The 27838-nt window shown below is 38.9% G+C and overlaps 1 protein-coding gene across 1 annotated transcript; it reads left to right on the top strand.

Annotated features, from left to right (window-relative positions):
- Positions 1-32: 32 nt before the first annotated feature.
- GPR149 (G protein-coupled receptor 149) lies at positions 33-27838 on the top strand. Its single transcript, XM_062582237.1, has 4 exons — positions 33-1010; positions 2036-2228; positions 5609-6084; positions 27266-27838. Exons 1-4 carry the CDS (start codon positions 39-41, stop codon positions 27836-27838), a joined length of 2214 nt encoding a protein of 737 aa, XP_062438221.1. The 5' UTR covers positions 33-38.

Genomic DNA, 27838 nt, shown 5'->3' with positions numbered 1-27838 from the left:
AGTCAGTGAGGCAGCAAACAGAAAAATTGGCAAGGACGATGTCAGTAATGCCTAGTCTCAATATATCACTCAACAGCACAAGCTTCTTCGCTGAAAATAACAGCATTATGGATAAACCTAATGAGCAGAGAACTTTGAATGTCTTTCTCTTCTGCTTGACTTTTATCATTACATTCACAGCGCTTCTGGGCAGCATTTATTCACTAGTTTTCCTGCTGAAAATGCAGAACAAAACCACGATGTCAGTGATTGTGACCTCGCTGTCAGTAGATGATTTGATCAGCATTGTGCCAGTGATTATTTTCATGGTCACCCAGTGGTCAAGTGATGTGCTCCCCCAGCCTCTGTGTACCACCTCAGCGCTTATGTATTTATTTCAGGGCATTTCTAGCAATCTGAAAGCATCTCTTATAGTTTCTTACAACTTCTACACCATCAACAAAACTCTAACAATGAGCCGCAGCACTTCCAAACGACCAGTGAGCATGACGTGGGCCATTCTCACTATCTGGATTGTCAGTTTGCTAATCTGCATTTTGCCTCTCTGTGGCTGGGGCAACTACATCCCCACCTCATGGGGCTGCTTCATTGACTGTGCCAGTTCCTACATCTTGTTTTTATTTATTGTCTACTCGCTGTGTTTTTGCCTCCTCACAGTGCTTTCTGTCCCTCTAACTTACCAGCTGTTGTGTTCAGATGAACAGCAGCAATTATACATTGATTACCAGGAAATCTCTCGAGGCTGTGTCACCCCTGCGACACCTGCAGGCTGCAGTACTGCTACCCTATCTCTGTCACCAGAGGACCCTGTGGATAAAACCCTGAAGCGCTTCCAAAATGCATGTGCCAGCTCAGAGGCAGTTTTCAGGAAAGGTGTGGCTGAGAGCGGTGGACTCAAGCCCCGTTGTGTGAACAACATACAGAGCAGGAGCTTCACAGTGGGTTTTGCCCAGAAACGATTCTCACTGATTCTTGCATTGACAAAAGTCATTCTCTGGCTTCCAATGATGGTAAATTGTCAGATTGCTTTACTCTCTAATATTTATGTGTGTGTAAACGGGATATGAGTTCATGGGATGTAAATTGAAATATATGAGCAGTAGATATAGCAGTTTTTTCTTATACTGTAGGAACAGTTTAGCATAGTATAGTATATAGTCTGTATAGCAAAAGTCCTTTTAAAACAGATCTGTGTTACACTGTGTGAACTTAACTGGCTTTCAGCAGATTTGGCAGAGCCTGATTCACCAGTATGCTACTCTGTCTTCACATAATTTTTATCACCTGACTACAAGGGTTAATGAAGTCCATCCTTCTGTGTTTCTAGCTCTCTAGTAAGCATTTGATCAGCATTATGGGGTCTGTGAATTTTACTAAGCTAGCTTTTCTGCCTTTCCTCATAGCTGTCAGTCACAGATCGATTAAGAAATAGAAATTGTTTGAAAAATAAGGCTTTTTTGTATCTTTGTAATCCCCATAGCATTTAGGGGCAGGGGTGTCCATGTGCACGAACTACAACCTTTGGGAACAAGTACATTTTCGTATAAGTAGGAATAAGTCTATTCAGAATATGAACATGGCTCTTGCTCAGTGTTATCCTTGTCCTCTGGGTGTATATAGACTTAGCATCTTGGCCCTTCTTAATGGAAGAGAACATTACAGAATACCTGCAGCGCAGTTCTATGTGGTTCTAAGTTCTCTTGCTCCCCATCAGGAGTTGGGGTTTCTCAGTACCATGCAGGAGAGGTTTAACAGTCTCTTTCAAGTTACTTGGATTGTGAGTTGCTTCTTTTAATAGTTTTCAGGCATCTATATTTACCACTTAACTTGAAGCAAGAGGTCTTCTGAGAAATGCAGAATGAGAAGAAGAGAATCTGTCAGTATGTTTGTTTACACTCTTTTAGAAAAACAATTGTTAGGCTCAACATACCTTTGGTGACAGCTTGTGGCTTTTACTTGTGCCAGATTCATGATGAGATATGTTTCCTCCTGGAAATACAAGCAATTTAAATTTCTGTGTGCTCTGCTTTTTCAGATACAAATGGTTGTCCAGCACATCATAGGTTTTCAAAGCCTTTCGTTTGAGACACTTAGCTTTCTGCTGACTTTCCTGGCTGCCACAGTCACCCCGGTATTTGTCCTGTCAGAAAACTGGATTCACCTGCCTTGTGGCTGCATCATTAACTGCAGGAGGAATGTGTATGCTGTGTCTTCGGAAGAACTCAAAAGTAAGTATGGGAGGCTGACACATAGCTGGAGTACATCTTGTGGTAAATAGGATAGGAAGTTAGTGTCAATAACACTGCTTTGCTTGGCTGAACTTTCCCAAGTCCCTGGCGGATCTTTCAGCAGAACTAATGAACTCTGAAACCTAGTTTCACTCTCCTGTTCTACCCTGGGAAACATATATCTGCCAAAGTCTGGTGGGAAGTACTAATCAAATACATGAACCATGCTAATTATATTTAATGCTGAGGGGGAAAAAAATTGTGAACAACTTCACGTTCTTGAATTAAAAGAAGGACAGGATCTATTGTTTGTACACCTACCCTATAGATACTGAGCAGAAATTATAGTGATACCAATAAGCAAACACCAAAGGTCATTATTTGGTGGAGTGGGTGTAGGTCTCTCAGTGCATTCATGTAACTTGTTGAAAGCTGAGGACCTGCTACACACTACTTTCCTAAAAAGATTTTCCTGCATGTCTATAACATTTATCTGCTATATGTGTGAAATAGAGGATGATAGACCTTCAGTGATGACCTTCTTGGAATATTTTAAAGCTCTGGAACTAGTTTTTCTGGCCCACCATGTAAAACCAACTGAAGTAATCACTGCATATGCTGTCTCTAGCCCAGCCTATCTGCTGAAGTTACATGACTTTGTTCTTTTCATTAAAACTTCTTGAACTTTTGGTAATGTTCAGTCAGAGAAAGAGACTGGAAAGAAGTACAGCTATCACTCTATGAACTTATCTCTACAGAAGAAATATACATTTAGATTTTTGCAAACAATAATAGCATCAGATTTGTGGCTAAAATGTTGCATAATGTTTTTCTGTAAAGTACTTGTCACAGATATTTATGAAATATCTTGATCTCCAATGCTCCCATAATCTGCATAGTGGGATTGCGTTTTGAATTAATGATGAAAATACGACTTTTCCAGTAGTTTTTTTTTTTTTTTAAGTATTTATTAAAATGTTTTAAAGAAGTTTAGTGAACCTACTAATATAAATTCAGGCTCTTTATTAATAATTCAATTACATTAATTGCATATGCACGTATGTGTATATGTGCATACACGTTTGCTTTCTGGGGCAATCACAAAATTTAATAACTTAAAAAAAATTAAGCAGTTCAACAGTAGATAATTACAAAAAGTTTAAAGGAGAGAAATCTGCAAAAGGACATCTGCACCTTTTAGATCTCTGTTAGCATATCATAAATGTGTTCTAGTAGAAATATTAGTAAGAAAGCCAAAAAACAATGGAATAAGGAGCAGGAGTCATTTTTTTATTTACTTGCATAATTATTGTCAAGAATACATTAACAGAAAATGATTCCATAGAATCATAGAATCAGTAAGGTTGGAAGGGACCTCTGGAGATCATCTAGTCCAATCCCCCTGCTCAGCAGGGTCACCTAGAGCATGTTAGACAGGGTTGCATCCAGGCGGGCCTTGAAGATCTCCAGAGAAGGAGACTCCACAACCTCGCTGGGCAACCTGGGCCAGTGCTCTGTCACTCTCACAGGGAAGAAATTCCCCCTCACGGTCAGGCAGAGCTTCCTGTACTTTAATTTCTGCCCATTGCCTCTTGTCCTGTCTCATGGGACAACTGAAAAGAGTTTGTCCCCGTCCCTTTGACACCCTCCCTTCAGGTACTTGTACACATTGATAACATCCCCCCTCAGTCTGCTCTTCCGCAGGCTGAAGAGGCCCAGCTCTCACAGCCTTTCCTCATAGGGCAGGTGCTCCAGCCCTCTGATCATCTTTGTAGCCCTACGCTGGACTCTCCCCAGTAGCTCCATGTCTCTCTCGTATTGGGGAGCCCAGAACTGGGCGCAGTACTCAAGATGAGGCCTCAGCAGGGCTGAGTAGAGGGGCAGGATCACCTCCCTCCACTTGCTGGCAACACTCTTCCTAATGCACCCCATGATAGCATTACATACACCCCAGGATTCTATTATTTACAATTATTTTCATAAATAATAATATAAATTTCTGCATTAGACTTGCAGCAGCAGGAGTTGTAGGGTTTGATAAAGTTGTCCCTTCAGGCCTGTGCAAGGTGAATTGAAAGTGTTGGCAAGTTACATTTAGGGAACTAAGAGCTAAATACTTCTGAGGATCTGAGTGTTGTTCCTTGTTTCCTGCAGTGAAAGTCTGCTGACTTACATGGACGAGTCCCTGACATCCACTGCAGTGTATTAAGGAGAAAGCAAGCCCCCAAATCTTGAAGAAAAAACATTTTTGTGCATGGCTTTGACTGCCTTTGAACACATCTCCAAATGCAGAATGACTTCTGCTGCAACTCATGGCCTTTTAACCACTTTCCCAGAGACGGTGACTAAAGTTTTTCAAGAAGACAGCTTATTCCATATATATCTAATATAATATTTAGAGAGAGAACATACAATAGATGGAAAAGCAACAATTATAAAATAATTTAAAATAAACATGTTTTTTAGAATTTTATGCTAAAGATCTCAAGTTTTCTCAAGTTTTCACATTCTGCAGTTTTAACGTAATGATTGTTAAGGTCAGAAGTTCACCCAAAATATCATCTGATCCAGTCAAAACAGTATCTAATTGGTGAGCAGAGTTGCATGTTATATATCACTATACCTTTTCTTTTGTAATGTAGCATGATAGATTGGGGGGGATGATTTCTTGAGTTGAATAAAAGGCTGTCCTTTAGTTACTACATAAAGCAGGATGAAAGGGAGACAGGACTGTGAAGAATCTGAGGTGATTTGTGTTAGAAACAAGGAAGCATGCAGGGATATAAATGGTGATTGAGATTTAATTGTTTAATTACTTCAGATTAATTAATGAAGCACTGAAATTTAGAATGAAGAATATACAAAGTTCCATCGTGCAAGTGCTTCAGCTATTTTTTGTTTTTTATTGTAGAACTCTGTTTTTCTTATTTGACTGTTAGCATTGAAGAATAGTTTTCAATTCTCAGAAATACATTTTACCACTTTGTACAAATTTTCTCCTTTAGGCATATAGCTGAAATAGGATTGGGGAAAATGATATTACAAAATGAACCATAATTTAACTATTTTCTTCTTGTGTGAACCTGATTAACATCATAACCAATTTGTTTTTGAAAATGGCAGATGAATCTACCAGTTTCTGGGAACCCATGAACTTTTTGGAATGTGTTATTTCTGAATTCATTAAGAAAGCAACAAAGCGACTTACTGTTTAAGATATCTTTCTTCTTAACAATAAATACTTTTTATGGATTGGAAATTAACTGTCGTTGATAGTATCAAAATAAATTATGTGTCTTAGAATGTAATTTACATTTTATGTGTAATCTAATTTTTCTGCTCGCTTTTGACTCTTTGACATTTCTCCTCTTTCTGTTTAGCCAAACGGAGAGGTTTTGAGTTCAATCTGTCTTTCCAGCAAAGTTATGGAATCTACAAAATAAACCATGAAAACTACCATCATGATGATGGTGATAAATCTGTGTCATATCACAACTTGGTGAGCTATGATTGTGGTAACTCCAAGGAGCCCCAGAAAGCAAGCGACCATGCCTGCGAGTGTGGGAGCACGGAGTTCAGCACCGCGGCCGTGGTGGACAGCTCCAGCCTGGCTGCCGGCTGCAGCAGCGTCCGTCTGGCGGGGACAGAGAGTGGGCAAGATCCTGGCCTGGACGGTAACCTGGACCATCTCCTTTCTGACAAATCAGGAGGCTTTAAAAGAGAAGAGGCCAGCAGTTTTGATAACTCGACTTTTTTTGAAGGACCAGAGAGAAGATTGTCTCATGAGGAAAGCCATAAACCTGAGCTCACAGATTGGGAATGGTGCAGGAGCAAATCAGAGAGGACCCCTCGACAGGTAAAACATAAATTTCCCTCAATTTTTTCTGATAATAAGAAGTATTTTACAAAAACGTGAAATGATTTTTGCTGATACTGAAATTCCAGTTAGTTTTACTGATAGTGTAATTATTTTTAGTAAAAATCATACTTAGCATTGTATATTTTAGTAAATTCACACATATTTGCAAATTCTAATCTGGCAATAATTTTTCCTTTGTCTCCTTAATTATGGGTTTCCATTATTGTTACTATTTTGCATGCACCTGCATGATCTGTGTATGGTAAGAATTCACTACAAAATTTTGAATTTGTAGTGAATTCATCTCAGTGACTAGGAATTTTCTGTCCAGAAGACTGCAGAAGATTACATTTTCAAGGGTATTTCCAAACATCTGGTGTCAGGTTTTTTTCCGTGGTTACATTTTGGGTAGGGAAAAAAGGAGAACTGGAAAAACAAACATAAGAAGGAAACATGAAGAGTGAGCACCTCAGGTTAGTATAGATTTCAATCTGGGTATGAAGATTCCTATTAGATTCAAAGAGAAAGGTTCCAAGTATTAAAATGATCAAATCCCTTTCTTGTAGAATGTGAACAGTTACCAGGGAAAAGAAACAGCCAAGAACTAATTAATTTTCTGGAGCTGTGTGAGAGAAGTGATTAAAGATGGATTCCATTATATATAGCACTTCAATTTAAGGGTTTATTAAGGGTGTCCACAAACTTAGCTTGTGTAGCTCTTTGCGGAGAAGTTCTGATTCTACTCTCTCGCCTTCGCTGGGCACTGTATGGAATCCAGTAAAGCTTTTCACAGCTGAGGAGAAGAGGAATACCAGCAAACCCTAGCCTTTAATGACATATTGTCTGAAACTAATACATAGAACGATTTTACAGTGTGACCTTTTCACCTACAGGCATGTCCCATTGAACATACTAGCATCTCCATAGAAACTGGGGTTCACTTTCAGTTATGAGATTGCAGTGCTATCTGTTTCAAGTGCACAGTCCTCGTTCACATGTTCCTTGCTGCAATCCTCATTCACATACCTTGGTTTATCAAGAACAGCAGGATCAGTGATTTCTTCAGCATGGGGACATTTTGGTTCTGTCATGACAAACCTTGTTGCTAGTGCCCCTGTTTATGCTGGGAGGGTCTGCACCAGTTCCTGACTAGAGCTGAGTTCAACACTGAAGAAGAGGTAAAAAAGAATTGCCCCAAAATGCCATTTGTAAAACGACAGCCTGAAATTGGGTCCAAGATAAGGACAACTGTAAGTTGAACTTAAATCACTAGCTCTCTCATATAAGAGTAGAGACTTAAAGGAGAACTGCCAAAACTTCCTTTTATTTTGTATAATCAGTGAGTTTTTTCAAGAGAAAGAGTGTGACAAGATTTAATGCAGGTCAAATGCTGAGAAAGATACTTCTAAAGGAAGAAAGGAAGAAAATACCATTAACCATTCCCATATGAAGTGAACATAGAGACTGTTGAGTGGGCAATGAGCATGAAGATCTTCCAGCTCCTAAAAATGAGTGGTTATGAATTAGAGGTCAAACACTAGCATGAGACACCAGGCAAGCCTGTAATGTGACATCTCTAGTGGAAACTGAAATGAACAACAACTGTTTATCCCACAGCTGTAGAAGTTGCATGTTGGTCTGTTCACATACTGGCCTGTAAAAAAAGCGTCTCAAGGGTGATTTAAGGAGCAAAAATGGGTAGTACTGTATTGTGCTGTTATCTGCTCCTATTCTGTATGCACATTTCATGTGAGACATTGTTTATGCTCCAGCACACAATTTGTCAGCATAAATAGTGCATATAATAATTCTATAGCAGCATAATTGTATACTTATTTTCAAGATAAACCAGGGCAGTTATGTGCATTAGGTTTTATTATTATAAATACATAGTTTTCATATTTTGTATGTGGCAGAGTCACAATTTTGTATTCTTGTTGTAAATTAAGACAACTTAAATCTCAACGCTGCCCACTCACCCTCAAAGATTTCCCTTGGTAGAATCCAAAAGGAGCCAGTATTGGCTTTCAGTTTATTATCCACGAGCAACTGCAAAACAGATGCAAAAGGATATAAGCAAAGGACGTTACTGTATTTTTGTTATTATTGTATTACTATTCAGTTTGAACCTTTGTTTTATTTGATTAAATTTCAGGAGCTTGTGTGGTAAGCAGCAAAATTACTTTTCTTCTGCTATATTTGGACAGATCATAGTTGGCCATAGGAAAACCATCTCTTCAATTTTCTCTAGGACTGTGAGACTGAGAAGAAACAAGAGTGTGCCTCTGTTTTGAGAGGAATGAACAAAACAATTGCCAAAATCAAGAACTCAAATGCTCAGTAAGATGGTTAACATTTGGGGAATGCTATGTTTCCTGCATCGGTTGCTATGCTGTGGAAGCAGTTAGTCTCCCACTGTCCTCCAGTGGTCATACAAATGAAAATACCCATTGCCTGTCAAAGGGGTTTAAATATTTCCATTAAAATAAGTGGAGGGCTCTGTAAACCTGAGAAACACATTTCCAGGTGAAGTAGTTGCATGTTTATACCCTGTTCAAGCAGAATGGAAGATTGTCAGTGTTTTTCCTGGATGGTTTAGTTTTTCCCAGACTATCCTGACTATTCTTGGAAGGGGAAACTTAGATTAAGCAAGCTGACTTTTAAGATTTAAAAAGAAGGGAAAGACTCACTCTTGCCTAGATTAAGAAAACTCTTCTTTCAGGATCCAGTGCTGAATGGGGTAGATGAAACACTGTCATGTTTTGTAGCATTTTCTGCAGAACTGTGGCTTCTGTTAATCTCTCTAGTGTCCAATTAGTAAACTCCACATTGGATACAGTCTCTACTTGTTTATTTGAATTCTTACAGCTACTAGTACCTAGAATATCAGCCCTTCCTCCCCACTACAACCCCAAGGTGATGCATAAGAAAGGAATTTGGGGCAGGAGGAAGGCAGAAACCAAAGCCTATCTGTCTACCTGGCTGAATATTAACTAAAATCTGAGGGCTTCAGTGTATGCTGTGGAATTTGGTAGAAATTTAGTATTGCATTCAGTGGGAGTGGGGCTGGAGCCTGTGTGAAGCCCACAAGACAGGAGTCACAAAAGAATTTAGGTTGGAAGAGTCCTATGGAGGTTCCCTAGTCCAACCTCCTGCTCCAAAGAGGGCTATCTTCAAAGTTAGATCAGTTTGTTCTGGATCTTCACACATTCGTAGGTAAAATGACTGAAATTTATTTTACGTTTAAATAAAGTGATCTCCTGTTTGATATACACAAGTTTATAAAATGAGTCAAAATAGGAATTTTGGCTTTATATTTCATATTGGATTGATCATTCCTTTCATTGAAAAGCAAATGTTTACTCTCTTATGGTATGTGTTGGTGAGATACTGTGTCCAGGGGCAAAAGTAGATGATGACTGAACCTGTTTTTAATCTACTAGTTCTTGTTACCTTCTTGAGTGTCATGTGAAATTTAGTTAACAAGATCAATATGTTGCTAGGCTCATCATTATCTATGACTTTCCTTGCAGCGGTTTCCAGACATTCTTTGTTTTTAAACAAGAATGCCTTCTCCCATCTCCCACAGCTGCTGTTTCAAATTGCTAGACCTGTGACTTCCATTACAGCGGATAACAGCATCTTTTTGTGAAGTAGTTGGCAATGACTGCCTGTGGCTGGCTTTATTTGCCCTGGGGCTTTATATGTCGCTTTTGGACATTCCATTACAAGGAATCCTAATTTGTCCTGTTCTGACATTTTCCAAGTTATAACACACTGTGCACTTGCCAGGCATTAAGGCTTTTATGGTCTAAAAGTTCAAGGCTTCTGAGCTGCAGATCTCATTGTTTCTGACATTCAGCATGAGCTTCTAGAGCTTCACAGTACTGACATTTGCTTTCCTGGTGAAAAGGGACAGAATCTGAAAGTCTGCAAGTGTTGTGAAAAGAATTTTTATGCATTTCATGGATGTATGTTGGATGAAAGATCAATTTGGACCAAACAATAAGTAAGTTGGAAGCCACCCCCTTTGTTTAGCTTATCTGGAGATCCCTAGGTATCTAAGAAAAGTCATTTTCTCCTCATCTTTCCCCATAGTTGCCTCTGTTAAAGTCACCTTTTTCTGTGTACCTCTGCTTAATTTGCCAATTAAACTAACTAGTTGAGGAAAAAATAACAAATATTATCAAGAAATGGGTGATTATCCTAATGGGATGCAACTTCCTGACTTTCAGTAGTTTCAGACTATAAACTTTTGATCACAGAAATAAACATAGATGTTCTTGTTAGAGTACTTCCAGCTTGCTGTTCAAGAAGCAGAAATTGTAATTCTGTAAGTTTCTGTAAAATTGTAAGCTGCAAGTGGTGTGGTAAGTGTGTCCTCACATGCTGAGTTTCCACATAGCAAAGGGCGTGGTTGCTTGGCATGAGAAGTTACTAAGAAAAACAGAATGTCAGTTCCTCTATAGATAGTATTGAAAACGGACAGTGAGTTATCTTATAAAAAATTTGAATACATTTTTTCTTATATTGAAATTCTTTGTCAGCTCTAGTTCAAACTAGCTTGATCCTGCCCTCTCTCCACCTTTGATCTTTCCCCTAAACTTCCTGTAATAAGTCTTGTACAATCCCCATACGGACTTCCCCTGTATCCCATAATGACTGCTGTATGCCTGAAGGCTGTAACCACCTATAGTCTGTAAGGTGATTTGGAGAGCCTCTCTGTCAGGCTCATCTTGACAGGTTTCAGGCCTGGAGAATGGGCTGATGACTCTCCTCTGATAGCCCTGGGAGCAGTGGGCTTTGTTTCTCAAATTGGATTATTGAGGTTCCTCCTCCTGTTGTCATTCTTCTGTGCTACATTGTGTTTGGGGAGATGAGCCTTTACTCACATAACCTAACAATTTGCCATTCTGCAGTAATCATGGAGAGCATTGCAGTAATCAAAGCTAGAGAACACCATGGTGACTGAGATTAGACTTTGGGAGAACAACAGCAAACTTCTGGCTGATTACAGGTATTATAAGAACTCAATATGAGAGCTGCTGCTACTGAATGAGTAGTAGAATGTATATTGCTGTAGCAGGCAGGTTGTCTCATTTGGAACCAAAACTGCTTGTAAAGCAAAGTAAAATGCAGAACATTTTGGTCAGGGCCAAAGGCTGAAATAATCTAATCCTGATCTCTGAACAATAGCTAGCCAGGCACCAGATTTTCCACTAAGGACAAATATTTCTTATTAGCAGGACAAATAAAACTTTTACAGTGTTACGATGTTGCTTCCATCAGTGTATCATCATTGATTTTGTCAACAGATGAAGCACCAAGTAACTACTTCAGTCTTTGCCATGTGCTGGCTATGACATCTAACTATATTGTCCGGATCAGCAAAAATGGAGCTGGCTGTCATCAGCGTCATCAACTTTCTAAAAGCCTATTCACTCATGCCTTTTTATTAATCCTTCTCATAGACAATTTGCAGGAGAAGAGGATGAAGAGAGAGTTGTAGTGTCCAAATAAAAGCAGTCTTGAAGGAACTTAGTTTTGTGAAAGAATAATTGCCCTAAGTGTTTCTGAGAAACCTCAAATTTTTCTGAGAAATCTCAAATTCTAGAGTTCATAACAATGAAATTTTTAAAATCCACTTGTCTCATTTTCAGAACATTTGAAGGACTTCATGGCTGTATCTATACATTTACCCCTGCTTTCCTATCCAACAAACTGTAAACCAGCTCTAGTCTTGTAACTGTATAGACACATCAGTGGGCAGCGATGGAATGGATGAGGCTTGTTCTCAGTTACCTCAGCGTGCCCTGTAGTAGACTGTTTTGAAATTGTTATCTCATAGTTAATTGGACTTGAATCTGTGCTAAGACGACCTGAAACTGTTCCAACAGTGTATAAAACTAGTTTAAGGATTATCAGAATCAGGCTTCATTCATATCATACCAGGAATCCTATAAAAATGGCTTCAATGTAGAAGGAGAGTTTACAATGTCATATTAAGCACTGATTTACAGAATTAATATTGTTTAAATGCATGCTAGTTTATTTATATTAAGCTAGTCAGTCAGTTATACTATTTTTATATGTAGCCATAATGATCTGGAGATAAAAATACATTAATCTGGTAACATTAAAGTGATGATCTTACTCAAGAGATGCCGTGCAACAGTTTTCCATGCTCTTGGAGTTTGATCTGTGTATTGCTTCCTGAAAGGGCTGTACAGCTAACACCATTCAACCTTTGCCTCACAAGTTGTGTTACCACAAAACTGGTGCAGAGATTTTAGTCTTGCTAGGTTTTTACCTCTACTTATTCACTGCTAGGGTAAAAACAAAGAAAAGCAAGAAGGGAAAGAGAAGAACATGCAGTCACATGTTTGGAGTGAAATAGTTGCATGTCCACTGTGCCGACAGCAACTCTCCAGAACCACTTAAATAGTGCTGGTCAAAATGCAACACAGTTCAAGAATGATCCAGTCTTCTCTTTTTAGCCTCCTTTTCTGAAGATTCCCTAATTTGCTGTTTATCATTATTTAATCTTTATTTACATACCAGTCACTAATTTTATCATTCCAGTTCCTCACCTAGTCTTGTGCTGTCAGCCAGTTCTATTGACTATACAACTGCTACTGTGCAAGCTTTTAACAGACCAAGAAAAAAATGTTACTGCAGAAGAGCAGTATATGAAGCCATCTGTTTTCATTTCCAGAAACAATCCATACCTGCAGACTGTCTTTTCCCTTCTACTTAACAACAAAAGGCTGATTATTTCACAGTACATCTGTTACGAGCTCTGCCTTCACTGGCAGTGTATTAAAGTTCTCTGCAGTCTTTATAGGCTGCTGTCAAAAAGAATTGCCTTACTGTCATGGAAATTACTTGGTCCTTTGCCTGCTCATGGACCCTGCAGCTCTCACTGAGAATTGATCCTTGCATATTTGTACTTTTTGCAGGTCTTAGATACAGTATTCTGTGTCTGTATCTGTAATCTAGTTCTCTTTCAAAGAAATTAATTGACGTTATGTTAGGACTTTATGTAATGGTTTGAGTTCCATGGCCAGCTTCTATAGTTTTACAGCTTTGTGCTGCTGTCACTACTGATTCCCTTTTTGTTGGGACTATTTTTCCAGTATACATCCTCCATGTTGGCTTGTGTAAGGTGCAGAAAGGCATGTGAAATCCCTATTCTTTGAAAAAGCTTTAAAGAAATATACAACTCAGAAACACTACCATGTCTGAGGTGCATTCAGGAAACTACCTTGCGTGTGCAAAATATTAGCCTTTTGACAACATGAAGTGATGTTCCTCTGGAACAGTCCCATTGAAAACAGATAATTAGCATTATATCTATTCTCACAGTTTTTTTCAAATTTCAGCTCTTTATCTACTACTTAGATACTGCTGCTGCACCATTTTCTGAGTGGAAAGAAAAAAACAGTAAGAAATGAAAGTGTATGACAGAAAAGTGAGAAAAGACACTTTCTTCCATTTCTTAGTTTTAGAGACCATTTTTGTAAATCCATTCTCCCTTTTACAAAAAGACATAATGTATTTCCATTTTTTAAGTCAAGGCCATGGCCATTTTTTGAGGGAGGAGCAGCTGGATGATGAACTTCCTGGTTTGTTTGACTTACTAGAATTTTATTCACTTTACATCTTAGTTACATATTTTACTCAATTTACACCATAGTTACATACAAACAAGAACATGGAAAATTTTCACATCTGTTAGTAGGATACAGGTGTATAGTATCCACTGATATTACTAGAGTTTTGCATCTAAATCTGTAAGCAGTTTTGGAAGTTTCAACAGAATACCTCTTCTCAGAGGAACGAATCTTTACAAATAATATTTGCAAGTAGTCATCTGTGTTTTTAAATTTTTTTTCTGCCCAAGTCTTTTTACAGAATGTTTGGGGAAAAAAACTGTGCTAGGAGCTGCTACTAGTTGCCTTCTCTAATTGCAGCACAGTTGTAATAGCCTACCTGTAATAGCTAACCTAAAACTTGATAGGGCTCTGGATGACAGTGGATCCTTTACCTCCCAGTTGCCTGTTTAGAGTGTGCTCCCAGAAACAGCTTTCACTTTGCTTTCTGTAAGGGGCCCAGCTCTGAACAAAAAACTGTTAGTGATGGCTTTTTTGCTTATTCCTTTTTTTTTTTTTTTTTTTTTTTTTTTTTTTTTTGTCATATCAGCTGACAGTCCGTGAGGTGGAGTAGGAAGAAGATGTACAATTAGATGTGCTACAAGGCTGAGCCTGAAGGCAGGCTGCTTTGTCAATATCCCTGTCCAAGCTTCAGAACTCCTTTGGAAGAAGAGCTGGAGCTGTGATGTGGTTGGGAGGAAGGGGAGCTGGGGACTGGCAGAGCCCTTCTGCACAGTATGAGAACACATATACTAAAAGGAAGTGCTAATAAGGCAGGGGAGGAAGCAGCCACTTTCTTAACCTTTTGCAGTAAATATATCCTTGAATTCCTTATTTAAATGCTTTTTACTCCACCCTATCACAATTCTAAAGAAATACAGCAGTTTTCTTGGCTTGTGTTTGGCCTTTCTTCTAGTTTTCTTCTATTTCCATAACCAAAGCCTGAGCTCTCCTCAAGCTCCTTCCTACCTTGCCATGTCCATTTTTTCCCTGATCCTTCTTTCACACTTTCCAGCAGATTTACTAAGCCCTTTGACCTAAGGCTTAGACCTTAAACTTTTGCCTCTGTTTCAGCTTGTGAAAAATGAGCACAAAAACAAGCTTCCATAAAGACTTCTGTGCTGCAAAGCTAGCACGTGGCAATGACTATGCTGATAAAATGGGGACCGAGGTGGGAATACCAGATGTGGTGTTGTGTACTAAATCACAGTGTTTACAAGGCAAAAAATATCCTCTTAGGCTGCATCCTCAGAGTAGGGACATAGTGTTTTTCCCATTAGCACTAATGGAAGGCAAGAGGCTGAACTACATATCATGCGTGAAAATCTGCCCATTTGTACTTCTGTCCTGCGAAGCCGTCTTCTACAGTTCCTCCCAGCTCTGCTTCTGCAGCAGGAGGAACTTAGAGATGGGAGTTATATATGGCATTCTCTCAGTTACAAAGAAACGTCAATTCTTACATTTCATGTTTTTTTCTAACTCCAAACTTACGCAGTAGATACTGGGCAGATTGCCCCAGTGTGCATGCCACTTCCTAATGCTCCAAGAAACCTATAAGATCAAAGGTTTGCTGAAATGTGTGAATTTTGTGGTATGGTTTCTATCTTGTTGGAAGATGGTTGCACTGCTAGATAAGAGCCAGTAAAAGACTTCCCATCTCCAGTGAAAACTGAATGGGGAACTAGAACTGCTGGTCTCCTCTCAGTGTTATGTCAGGTACAGCTGGAGATAGTAACTGCTGTTCTTAATATGACTGAGCCATTTGGCTGCACTGTGTTTCAGAATTCAAATGTGAAAAATCTGTGTATTTGGGTAAAAGTTTGTGAACCATCATGACAAAAGATAATTAATTTCAGCTGAATTGAAATTGTCCAGTATTGAAGATTTTGTGGATCAAAATATAAACCCTTCCGGTAACCCAGGCAACCAAATCTTTATTACAATTACTTTTTCCTTGCTAGCCTTAAATAGTTGTCTGATATACACAGTGAGATAAATGCATACCAATTTTATGCACACAGTCCTTCAGTTACTGTAGTGATGGTCCTCAATTCCAACCTCTCAACACATTGTGTGTCTTACAGCTGCAAAGGGTGAGAGTTACAGGCTGTCTGACCTTGTTCTGAATGTGTATCAGCAGGTAGAGGTGTGAAACTGTAGTAGTGTTAAAAAGCACAATACTCTCTGAGTGTTGTGTGTTTACTACCTCAGGTTATAAATTTGGTTTACCATTTGGAAGTTTGAAGGTCAGAAAAAAAATTGTGGCTAGGTTATCTTTAGGAAGTCAAACTTTATCAAAATCAAAAAGGCATTTTACAGAATTTTGTAAATAAGTTAGTAAACAGTGAATCTGATTCAAAGTACCTGAAATGCAGCCATGGCAGTTTTTAGTCAGGTAAATAGCTCATTATATGAAGCAGAGCTTTTTCACATTCTGCCCAAAACTTTCCTTAGAAGAACTATTGGTATTTCACATGTTTGATGCCAACAGCCCCTCCAGTACTTCCAGAGGAAAGTAACTTATAACAGGACTGAACATGTTTTAATGTTCTTTGACAGCACGTGCCAGCTGGCCTGCAACACTCACTAGCCTGAAGTGATTAAACAGTAAAAAATCTCTTCCTACGTTACTTTCTTTTTTTCAGTCTTTCAGCAACCTGTGATACTTGCAAAAGGATGCCCATTTTAACAGCAGTAAGAATCAAAGTAATCACTTTGATTTAGCTTTTCACAGAATAGGATGCCAGAATACATATATGAGGCCTTTAACTTTCTGTTGAAGCTATGTGCTATTTGGAAGAAGGTGTTACGTTGGAAAATACCATAGCTGATTGTCTGCTCATTGTCAGTTCTGAGAGTAAAGAGTAATTCCATCAAATTGATTTTTCTGGAATAAAAGTGGCATGAAAGGAGAATGAAACAGCCTTGTTGATGAAAGATACCTTTAATGACTTACACAATAGAGGTGTTTTTTCCTTTTCTAGACAGATTGGGTGCAAATATATCATGTATTTTTTTGCCTCTAGTTAGGTGCCTTCAGGCAAAAGAAATCTGCTAGGCTTGTGTTGTATTACAGACTTACGGATTTTTTCTTCGACTTGCTACATCATCTCCTGCCTGCCTCAGGCAAACCCTTTCAAGGGACTCCCTATACAGAACCTTGCAAAGAGAAAGAGAGGGAGACTGTTTAAATGATTTCACGTAGGAGGAGCAGCATTGTGTCTCTATGTGTTTGCAGTTTGAAGGGTTTTTTTAGCAGTGATACAGGATCTTTCTCACCCCAGGTTAGTTGTAAACATTCCAGTAAATGCCAAGTGCAGCACAGAAGCCTGAGGTATTTCCCCAGCTTATACTACTATATCTGTATATCTAGCCTTTACTGTGATATAAAGTCCAGTTTCTTCTTGCAAGTGCTGTTCTATTGGTTGGAAAGTCAGTGTAGCATTTAACCACTATCTCCTAGCTTTACTCAAAGTAGGACAAAGTGATGCAAGGCTTAAGAGGCCTGCTGACAGTCTGCTTACGGTAAAACTGAGGTTGGCCCTCTGTCGAATTGCAGCAGTAGCAGAAACACTGAGAAGAGAAACATTCGCCCAGGAGGGCAAGGCTGAATGTAGGCAAGATCTTGTAACATTTCCCTCATGTTGGCACACTAATACGAGGAAGCTAGCTCTTTATGGCTGCTGCTGTTTCTGTCTTGTTCAGATAATAAATAAGAGCTTCCAAATCTGTTGCTTAGATAGTTTTTTTGAATGCTAGGTACAAGTATGCGTGCACACACACACGTAGAGAAAAGAAAAAATACCAGGCTCTGGGAGAATAATAAGGATAAGTGCTAAGGCCTTGTAGAGCTGTACCGCAGACACTGTTTGTCACAGACTCTTACAGGAATCAATCCAGCAAAAAGCTCCCATTGACGGCTATCGGTGTTCTTCTTACGAGAGAACAGACAATGCTACAAACACGATCGATATCACATTGAGCAAGGCAACCTTGCACACTGTGCCTAATGCCACTTAATGGAATAGGGGTTACAAAAGCAGTGCAATTTAGAGACCTTCCAATAAAGCTATTACATTCTAGGCTGAAATGGAGAACATTCTTTACAGACTTGTGCTATTTTTCAAACAAATCAGTCAATCGTGATATTTCCCTTGTAAACAAAAGTACTGTTTCAGTTTAACTTTACAATGCCTTCTGTTTGGCTGAAAGCCTGCTAGTATTAGGCCTGCAAATAAACTAAAACCTTTTTTCCAAGGGTAGGGTCTTCTGGTGGCAGTACTCGCATAAAATAAAGTTCATTGAGTCTGGTGAAAATGGCAAGGCCTAATTTTGCAGCTGTTACAAAAATGAGAATGAATGTCAGTAGGTCATCTCCTGTTCAAAGAGTGGCCACTTCCTAGTGGCAAGGTGATGGAGAGACCTCTATCAGACTCCCCAGATATCTGAAATCAGATTCAGATTTCTGAACCCACCACTGGTTGCCCAAAAGACCTCTTCTGTGTTCTGCAATAACAGCTTTCTACAGCCAGTTACTAATTTAATTAGCCTGTCAGTCAAAACCAAAACAGATCATTTTCAAAGGTTCATAACTAGAAAGTTTTGGCAGGTACATAGACCTGTGCAAAAGCCAAGCAGCTCCTGCAAAAGACATGTTTTTTAAAGAGTGATATGTAGGTTGCAGAGTAACACCCTTCTAAAGCAGGAGATGACAGTTCTTCAAACACTGCTGCTACTTTAATTGCACTCCTGTTGACAAAACCCTTATTACCGAGGACTGATCAATAACTGTATAACAAAGATGCAGGGGTGGAGCGATCTCTAAAGCTAGGAGTAAAGTGGTTGCCTCAGTGCTTTTTCATGCTTTTGAAACCTCGGCTGGCTTCTCCATATGCCCCTCTGCTGTATGGATGTAGTTGTACACATAGACCTTAACCTTAGCCATCAATTAGTTGATGAATTGTTGCCCACTTTCATGGTGCTACTTGCGGAAAACGCACAAGAAAAAAATGCAAGAGCCAGAATTCATTTGCCTGGGTAGCCAAAGTGTTGGTGTTTATTAACTTCAAAGTGCATGACTGCACAGCTTAAATATTCCTCTAACGTAGATTTTTGCACACATCCCAAATGTTCCTTCATGCAAATGATTAAAACTAACAGGCAAATTTTAGGTCTGCACACTTTTTTACCTGAAAGTGCAAATAATTTATTGTGAATTACCATAACCCTCTCACACTGTGTTGTGAAATCAAATGCACAGAAGTAGAAAGGGATCATTAAGTCAGTATTTGTTCTATAAATCTATCTAAAAATAAGAGACATACCAACTACAACAGATATACCTGTTTTCCCAGTTACTTTTCAAAGATCATTGTAGGACTGAGACAGGTGGCCAGAAGGAAGGAAAAAGTTTGGTGAAGGCCAGGCATATCAGCAGATCCTGCTAGGCAAGTCTATTTCCACATTAGAAGGAAATATTTCTTGTAAAATCAGCTGTTCTATCTATGAAGAAGACTAGATATAGTAGATTTGAAACTACAAATATTTACATAAAAATTTAGATTGTTTATAATAATTTCAGCATAAGTAGTGGTAAAACATCTTCGGTTTTGCAGGACAGAGGAACTGGAGCTCATGGCAAATGACTCTTACGAAGTCCAGTAATAAGGAAAACTATGCACTCATCTGAGTCATCAAGTCTGTTTATCTACCTTAGTTGAAGGAAAGAAAATATTTTTTCTTTTTCTCAGCATCCTGCCTTATCATCGTTTAAACCTTCAGATAAACAAAGCAGATCTAAATATAAAGCTGAGTGAACACAATCCCTTATTGTCTTCAAAACATATGTATGAGAATGAGATCTATGGGTGAAAAGGTAAGAAGAATCAGTTCCAAATATGCTTATGGTTATAGGCATATGGCGAAAGTATTCTTAAACTTGCCTGGTACCTAAGATGACCATGAGCAAGCAGCTGGTGCACACTGTAGTAAGCCAAAGCCTCCTCTCATCTCTAACAGGTACAGGATGGCCCCCAGCAGATCTTAAAGCAAAGCACCTTCTCAGCTTCTATCTGTGCTGCCTCCATACAAGGGGTCACTAAAAGTTGCCATATGTATTATTTGCAGAATATTAAAGATCTTTCTGTTGAATTAATTTACCTCAACCATAGACAACTGAGTACAAAAGTTCTGGTATGTAGATGCAGGTATTTTTGTCTTGGATATCTCTGTTGCTCCTTCTATATTAATTTGCTCCAAGTAAAGATCCATCTAGACTGGGAAGCCCAGTGACAAGTATTAGTTTACAAGTCATTTGAGGTGAACTTGTCTATTTCTGTCATATCCTACTCTATATTTACTGCAGTCAGCCTTTCAAAAGGCAAATCATAGCAGCAATTAATTTTACTTCAACTAATTTTTAGGAGAGCTTCTGTTTTAAAATAAACAGAAAATACATTGTCTGTGAAAAGAAACGATGGGATCCTTACTGGAGACATTCTAAAAATAAAACTTACGAGCCAGAGCCTGGATTCTATCAAAGTAATTAGGAATGCAAATTCATTAGAGCTTTATTCAGATTAATTCAGATTTCTGTTTAGGAAGATAGCATGGCCCAGTGGAAGTGGCACTGAACTGGGACACAGCAAAACTTGCCTTGGCTCTACCACTGTGCTGTCTGGCAGTCTCAGGAAAGTCATTTTTTGTTCTGGGACCTCACATCAAAGCACTCCTACCTTTTCCAGATATAAGATACAAACTCTAGTATGAACTGTACTTCCCTATAACACTTACACTATCTTGCAGAGTTTTAGCACCTGTTTTGTCCTTCTAGGGTCTGTACTTCATGACATTTCAAAACTAGAAATCAAGAGGAGAGGTCTACAGACTAACTTAGGCTTCGGGCTGTTTGTTGCCTGTACATAGATATGTGGAACCATTTGAGATGTCTCAGGTTGTCCCACTTGGCCTTCAGCTGCTGTTTCAAGAGTGGTTAGGTCTCCCATTAGTCCTGATCTATATCTGAAAATCTTTTGAGGATATCTCAGATCCCCTATGGCATCTCAGATGTCATTAATCAACCAGATCTGGGCAACTAAATCCAACTTGAGATCCCTCTTTTAAGAACACAGCTTTCTCACAAAGTCAGTGGAGGAAGGCTCCTCACGTGGGCGCACTGGAGTGTCCTCCAAACAAGTTTACTTTCCCTTGACAGCATAGGAAGTCCAGGCTCTTAGGCTTTTCCTTTCTCCTCCCAATCAACTTAGCATTGCCTTTCTTTCTCCATTGGCCTTCACAGTATTGCAGCAGCAATTTATTGTCTTTAAAATCAAACTGAGCTGTGAATTACTTGAGCCACAATTCAGGATGTGTGACTTGTTGAACAAACATGTTCTTTCTTCGGATTTCAGCTGCTAGCCTAGGTAAAGATCTACTTTTGGAGCACAGTCAGCTTTGTTCTTAGGCGATGAAGTATTCATTGATAACTATGTTTGGAAAATAGAGCTGTTAATGCTTTCCTCTCCCTACTGTGTAATCAAATGTAAATACTATCGAAAACAGTACTCAGATTTGATTACAGTCTTACATTCCTGATTTCTCCAGAAGTGCCCAGCCCTGGAAATTGCCTGATCAACTCCAGATGCTAAGGGGAAGCAGAGAGAATGCCATATGTCCTTGGGAGGCACTTAACAGCATGCAGAATAAGGCCCTGTTTGGCAAGTGATGAAATTACAATTTCCTTCAAGTGTACTGGCTACTTAGTACCTGTTTATTAATCTTTAACACAAGTATAACCGTTTCTTGGGAAACAGGATAGAAAAGGGTGTTTTGTTTTTGTTTCTACCAGTTTGCAAGGAGAAATACAGTGACAGATCCTACAAAAGTTACCTTTCCTTTCCTTCCTCCTCAAAAAAGCCATGAGAGTAAAACCCTTCTTCTGTATTCAGGCAAGACAGCAGAGTTTCTAAATTACAAAATGCCTTCTCTAGGATTACTTAAAGACCATAAGTCAGGTGGCTCTTTGTGGACCCTTTCACACTGCTCTGCCAGGGTCCCTTGACTAGGTGACCTTGGACTTGGTTGTGTTCTCTGCACAGGCTGAGATTATCCCTGCATTATAATACCCTCAGCTGGTGAATCAGGCTCAAATTCTGCTCAGATAGCCAAAATTGCACTAAAGAGGCTGGTCTTAAACTACTAGGATTATGATGATGATTTGCCTCATAGCCGTAACAACTTTTTTCTGTTCTCCGTGTAATCTGGGAAATGAGTGAATAATGAAAGGATCTGCAGTATCAATTATGCAGATATTTCTCTGTTCAAAATGCAAGAGCACTCATAAAGGAACGAGTACATTTGTGACTTACTTCGTTGTAATTTTTCATCTTTGCTTGTTAAAAAATTGATGTAGTTCTCCAGTGAAAACCATGCCCTAGATTCTAACAGACAGAATAGCCTACAGCTACCTCAGACAAGAACTGTACAGAGGAAATGCCTTGCAATACGACATGATGGAAATCAAAGAACACTCTTCATAGAAAGTAAAACTAGGCAAGGGAAGGACCAGCTCATGTTGGCTGGGAGCTCATGGCTAGTGTCACTGTGTTAGAGATCCTGCAACATTCATGTGTGCTAAAGTGCACATGGATATATATTAAGCAACTTTGAAAATTATCAACTTGCTGTTTCTCTGATGCAAGCCTGCAAAAAACAGACCTCCAGAGGGATATGTAATATGTGTTGCTAAGGCTGTTCTTAAGGAGAACAGCTCAGGCTTAAAGCTGTTCTACAAATTTTATAAGACAATTCAAATATTCTTCTAGATAAAATTTAAGGGTGGCCTGAACATAAAAGTGCCTATTTTGGCTTAAAAAATATTTTGCCTTTTTTTTTTTTTTTTTTTTTAAACAGAACATTTGAGCTTTTTTTTTTTTTGATTTTTCAACTATCAAAATCATTAGATTTTCTGTGGCACAGAAATAAGTCTGTCCCAATCTTTCCCCTCCCCAATCAGTCCTATCAGAAATTTAACAATGAATCGTAATAAGATAAATATATATGTGTGTGTGTACAATGAAACATAATAAATATTTTATGCAATATATTCATCTGATTTTCATCAATATGAAAATGAAATGATGATCAGTGAAATATATTTCATGTAATATATTCTTCATACAAAGAAAAAGAACAGGCTTCATTTTAAATTTACTGCATTTGAACAGATATGTGCCTAATCCTTCCTTCACCCCTCATAGGTGTTGAGCATGACATGACTGGAGTCTCAGAAAGACAAGTCATAGGATCAGAATCACTCATAGCAAGACTTTCTTGCCCTGTGTTGTTACTGAGAATCTCAGGCAGGTATGGGAGACATCAAGAGTTAGACAGTATGTACTTAAAGTGTGCCATATCTGTGTGATAATACAAATCACAATGTAACTAATCCTGATAAACACAAAACTAAGGTTTTAGAAAGCTTTCTAAATTTTATTTCAGAAATAATGATAACTGTATGTGTGTATCTGATATGCTGCTAAACTCCTGAAACACAAAAGCTGCAAAATGGCACTTTGATTTTAAAAATAAGGTTTATTTGTTTCACAAAGCTCTTCACCTTTATGCTCATGCATAATTCCCACATGCATTCAGATGATAAGACAATATCAAAACATTGTCTTTCTGAACACAATTCCAAGAACCAGTAGCTGTGAGCTTTCTGTATCTTCTTAAAAACATCTTTGTAATAATACTTTTAAAAGAGAACATGTAGCGTAGCTAGTGTGGGAGTAGTTAATATGTGTATTTCTTTCAGAAACTTCAGGGTTTCTTTTAAATATGAGAATACGAAGAGTAGGGGGAAAAGCATGTGGAGAGGCCAATGAAGCAGTACACTTTCAAAAAACATTCTGGGCCGAAGTATGAATCACAACCCTGCTACAGTTGTGGATGCTGAAGTTAATGCAGGGATGAGACACAAGGATCTGAATGGACGAATCGAAGGCCACTGTTTAGCATTACTCAAATTGCTTCCTGTTCCTATTTTAGAATGAAATTGCATTACAAGACTTACAGAGCTGAGCTGTAAGTAACAATGAGAATGGAAGATAAAATCCTTCTTTACAGGATCTACCAGTATGGTCTGGCTTGCTAGGTAGATTCTTGTTTTTTGCCATGAATATATCACAAGCTAATGGGGTGTTAATGGCCACTTAAAAATCAAAAATGAATATTTAATAAGGTTATCAAGATCAAGATAAAGGTCACAGTCTATTCTCATTTACACTAATTCCTGCTGAGAGTAAGTCCACTGGTGATCAAATTTGCCTGGCTGTACATAAAGCCAGAAATCCATTCTTCCCTCATTTGGAGTAACTGTTTTTATTCATGGCATTTTTCTGTTGGGCCATTCAATTCCTGACCGAAGCTTGCAAAGCAAGCAAAATACGGGTAACAGCTCTGAATCCATGAGAGCACCTACTTTCTGTTGCTCAGTGTGCTTGGTATTGCAGTCAAGCTCAGGGGCCAGATCTTACTCACACAACTGAGAACTAAGATGACTGCTGGCCCCTTAGAAGTGCAGGTACGTAGTCCTTTCCGGTACTGTGGCCAGCAGCTGCAGTGGCTCCACTCCCGTGGGGACCACGGGAGTCTTGCTGGGGCTTTGGCACTTCAGGGCCAGCCCCGTTAGTGCTTGTTCACCTCAGCACTTAGCGGTGAATTTCTAGCTCAGTGGCTCAGATCTCTGCTCTGGCTTTATTTCTCTCTACCCCAGCACGTAATTCCTGGATTTGATTTAATTTTTAATAAACTCAGTGTATAATTTAGTAATTTTTATAGCATCATGTAAATGCTGCTCATTTTTCTTTAGTAGCTTGATTTTTTTTAACTTTTTAATATTTTGTGTTGATAGTGAATAGATCTGTTACAGACACATTTACTCTGTCAAAACTTGGAGGCTATAGTCCGCTTTCCTTGCTACTCAGGTATTACACTCAGTGGATTTAAGGTGTGATTTGAAAGCTGCTGCTTAACAGGGCGGTAGTTACTATGTAGTTGCTATTCATAGTCATGAGTACATGGCATTCTGATGCATGGATGCAAAGACAAAAATGGATTCTCTTACTTGTAGAAACAGAAGGAGGTGTCTGTAAATGAACAATACTTCTACTTGAATTTTTCTGACAAAAAGTTGTATCGGTCATTGACTTCCAAGTTAGTGACTAGGAAGTGACAGGGAAGACTTGGTTTGTCAAATTAATATACTAAACCTTTCTGTTTCTACTCACTTTCTCAGTTTTACTAGAAATGAAATAGTAAACAGAACTAGCCAAAATGGGATTAGACCTACTCGTTCTGTCAGTTTCCTTGTTCTTCGTTTCTTTCTTTTCACACTGTTTGCAGAAGACAAATCAGTAGCTCATGAGGAGGATATTGGAGGTTCTGCTTCAGCAGAAGGTGTCCTCCAGTAACACACACGGGCAAGACTCTTGGAAGCCGGGGGTTTCTGCCGTTTGTCTGTCGGTTGCAGGTAGATTAATTACAACACTCAAAATGAAGAAGAATATCCTGCTTTCCTAGACAGTTATCTCCCTCCTCCATCTTAGCCCTTCCTTGCACTGGGCAGGAAGAAATGTGAGTGCTATCTAAACCCTTCAGATACCCTCAAGTTCATGCATCCTGATAAATTGTCTGTCTTTCTTCCTTTAGTTACTGTATCCATATCACATTTTGTCAATTTTTTCACCTCATTCATTGATTGCTATCATAGGGCTTCTTACTCCCTAATCTTCCAGAAAGTTATGTTGTGCTAAACTGTGGGGAAAGGGGGGTGGGGGGACACGGACATTTTGCCTGGTGAGTTGCCCTTCTAGACAGCAGCAGCAGGAGGCAGAGAAGCCAGTGGTGAAGTAAGTCAGCGCCTAAGCAGAAGAGGGAATTGCAGCACAATAGGAGTAAATTGGCACATCACATAGTAATGTAATCTGGAGATATTTGAGGCAGATTTAAAAGACCATCAGTGGTCCTGAGAAAGCAGCATAGCAGTGGCAACACGGAAGTCTGTACTGGGTGGTTTACCTTGCTATTTGGAAACTTTTCATTGTGCTCTGTGCAGACTTCTCTCTAGTGTCTCTGTGGGTGCAGAGCTGGATTCTGCAGCTTTTCTTAATTTCAGTAGTCTTTTCTGCTGTACATTTACCTCTAAAATTGTTTAGTCCTTCCTTGTAAACTGGCCCGTCCCAGAGTCAGCACTTCCAATCTCTGCCAAGGAGGTTGTCTTGGGCAAAGCTGCCATTCATTTTCAATGGTGTTTTTAGTGAATAACAGCCAGTTCTCAAGTGCCCTTCTCAGTGAGCAGCCGAAGGCCAACTGTAGCAAAGCTAATGAAGAAGGAGCAATAGATAAGCCCTGCAGTAAAAGTCTCCAGAACCAGAGTACTGTGTTTTTTTGCTCCGTGTGTCTACTTCTGCCATCACTTGTGTTTTGTTCAACACAAGTCACTGAATGAATGACCTCCATAGGTAAAAATGTGAGCCTTTAGAGCTTGAGATAAAGAGTCAGGAGCTACCCGGCAGTGTTATGGAAGGGAACATGTAACAACTTACTACCTAATTAGCTACCACTATCTTTGTAGTAGCAAACCATTTCTTCTGTTCTCCACACAGGCACTCACAATAATTTCTTTGTGTAATGCCTTTATTTATTTATAGCGTTTGGAATAATTACTTTCTTTGCAGCTACAAAAAAATCATAGTTTGAGCATGACCTTCAGTACAGCACAGCTCTAACTGAATTTCCTTTTCCTACCTTCAAATTTGTGAACATTACTGAGAATGAATACCATTAGAATAGTAGCAATGTAAATCCTTGTTTTAGATTTCCAATTGATACCATTTTACAAGCATAATTTTCACCACAAAAATGAACAAAGATACAAAAGAGTTCTACAAATGATATCTGATAAATTATTTTGGAAAGTTTAGCTGGGTTTCTAAGCCATTTAACTTTAGGCATCTAAGTTAGTTAAGACTAATTAAGACATTACTGCCCGAGGGAGACAGATGCTGTCAGACTAGGGTCCTATTTTTCGGCTGTGCTCTGGTATGATTTCTCTACCTTTGCTGACTATATGAGAAGCCTTGGGAGACCAGTATCCTGATATAAATTAAGCAGAGTGAAAACACTTTCAGAGGGGCCAGCTCATAGCCGCTATCTCGTTGTAGACTGGCTGCAATGAAATTTTAAGACTGCAGATGTATTATAATGAAGTGTCTGTGTCCCTAAGCTATAGCTGAGTCACAGTTGCTTGGAACTTCGCTTTTCATCATACAATCTTCATTCTAAGACATTTCCTTTTACCCTTTAGAATGTCATAATGTTAATTTAAGTACTAGTTTTCTAAAATATTCCAAAGAAAAACCTACAGTGGTAGAATCAACTAACAAAGCAAGCATAACTGGCTTGTTTACAATTAATTCTGACTTCAAAAATTAACATTAGATAATGGTCATTCTTTTTCTTTCCAGCGCTCAGGTGGTGCCTTAGCTATTCCTTTGTGTGCATTTCAAGGAACTGTATCTCTTCAGGCACCCACGGGAAAAACCCTCTCTTTATCTACATATGAGGTAAGCACAGAGGGGCAAAAAATAACACCCACGTCAAAGAAAATTGAAGTATATCGATCTAAGAGTGTTGGTCACGAGCCTAACCCAGAGGAGTCTCCTAGTACCTTTGCTGACACAAGTGTTAAAATTCATTTAGAGGTTCTTGAAATTTGTGACAATGAAGAGGCCCTGGATACTGTGTCAATCATCAGTAATATCAGCCAGTCCTCCACACAGGTTAGGTCTCCATCCTTGCGGTACTCACGGAAAGAAAATAGGTTTGTTTCATGCGATTTAGGGGAATCTGCCTCCTACTCACTCTTCATACCATCAAACAATCCTGACAGTGATATTAACATATCAATTCCAGACACTGTCGAAGCTCATCGGCAGAACAGTAAAAAGCAACATATGGAAAGAGATGGTTATCAGGAAGAAATACAGATGTTGAATAAAGCATACAGAAAATGTGAAGAAGATGGCAACAACAATTAA

Source organism: Rhea pennata, chromosome 9 (genome assembly GCF_028389875.1).
Source record: "Rhea pennata isolate bPtePen1 chromosome 9, bPtePen1.pri, whole genome shotgun sequence".
NCBI lineage: Eukaryota > Metazoa > Chordata > Aves > Rheiformes > Rheidae > Rhea > Rhea pennata.
The sequence above is the reverse complement of the archived record's forward strand: the minus strand, read 5'-3'. Positions and strand labels throughout refer to the sequence as shown.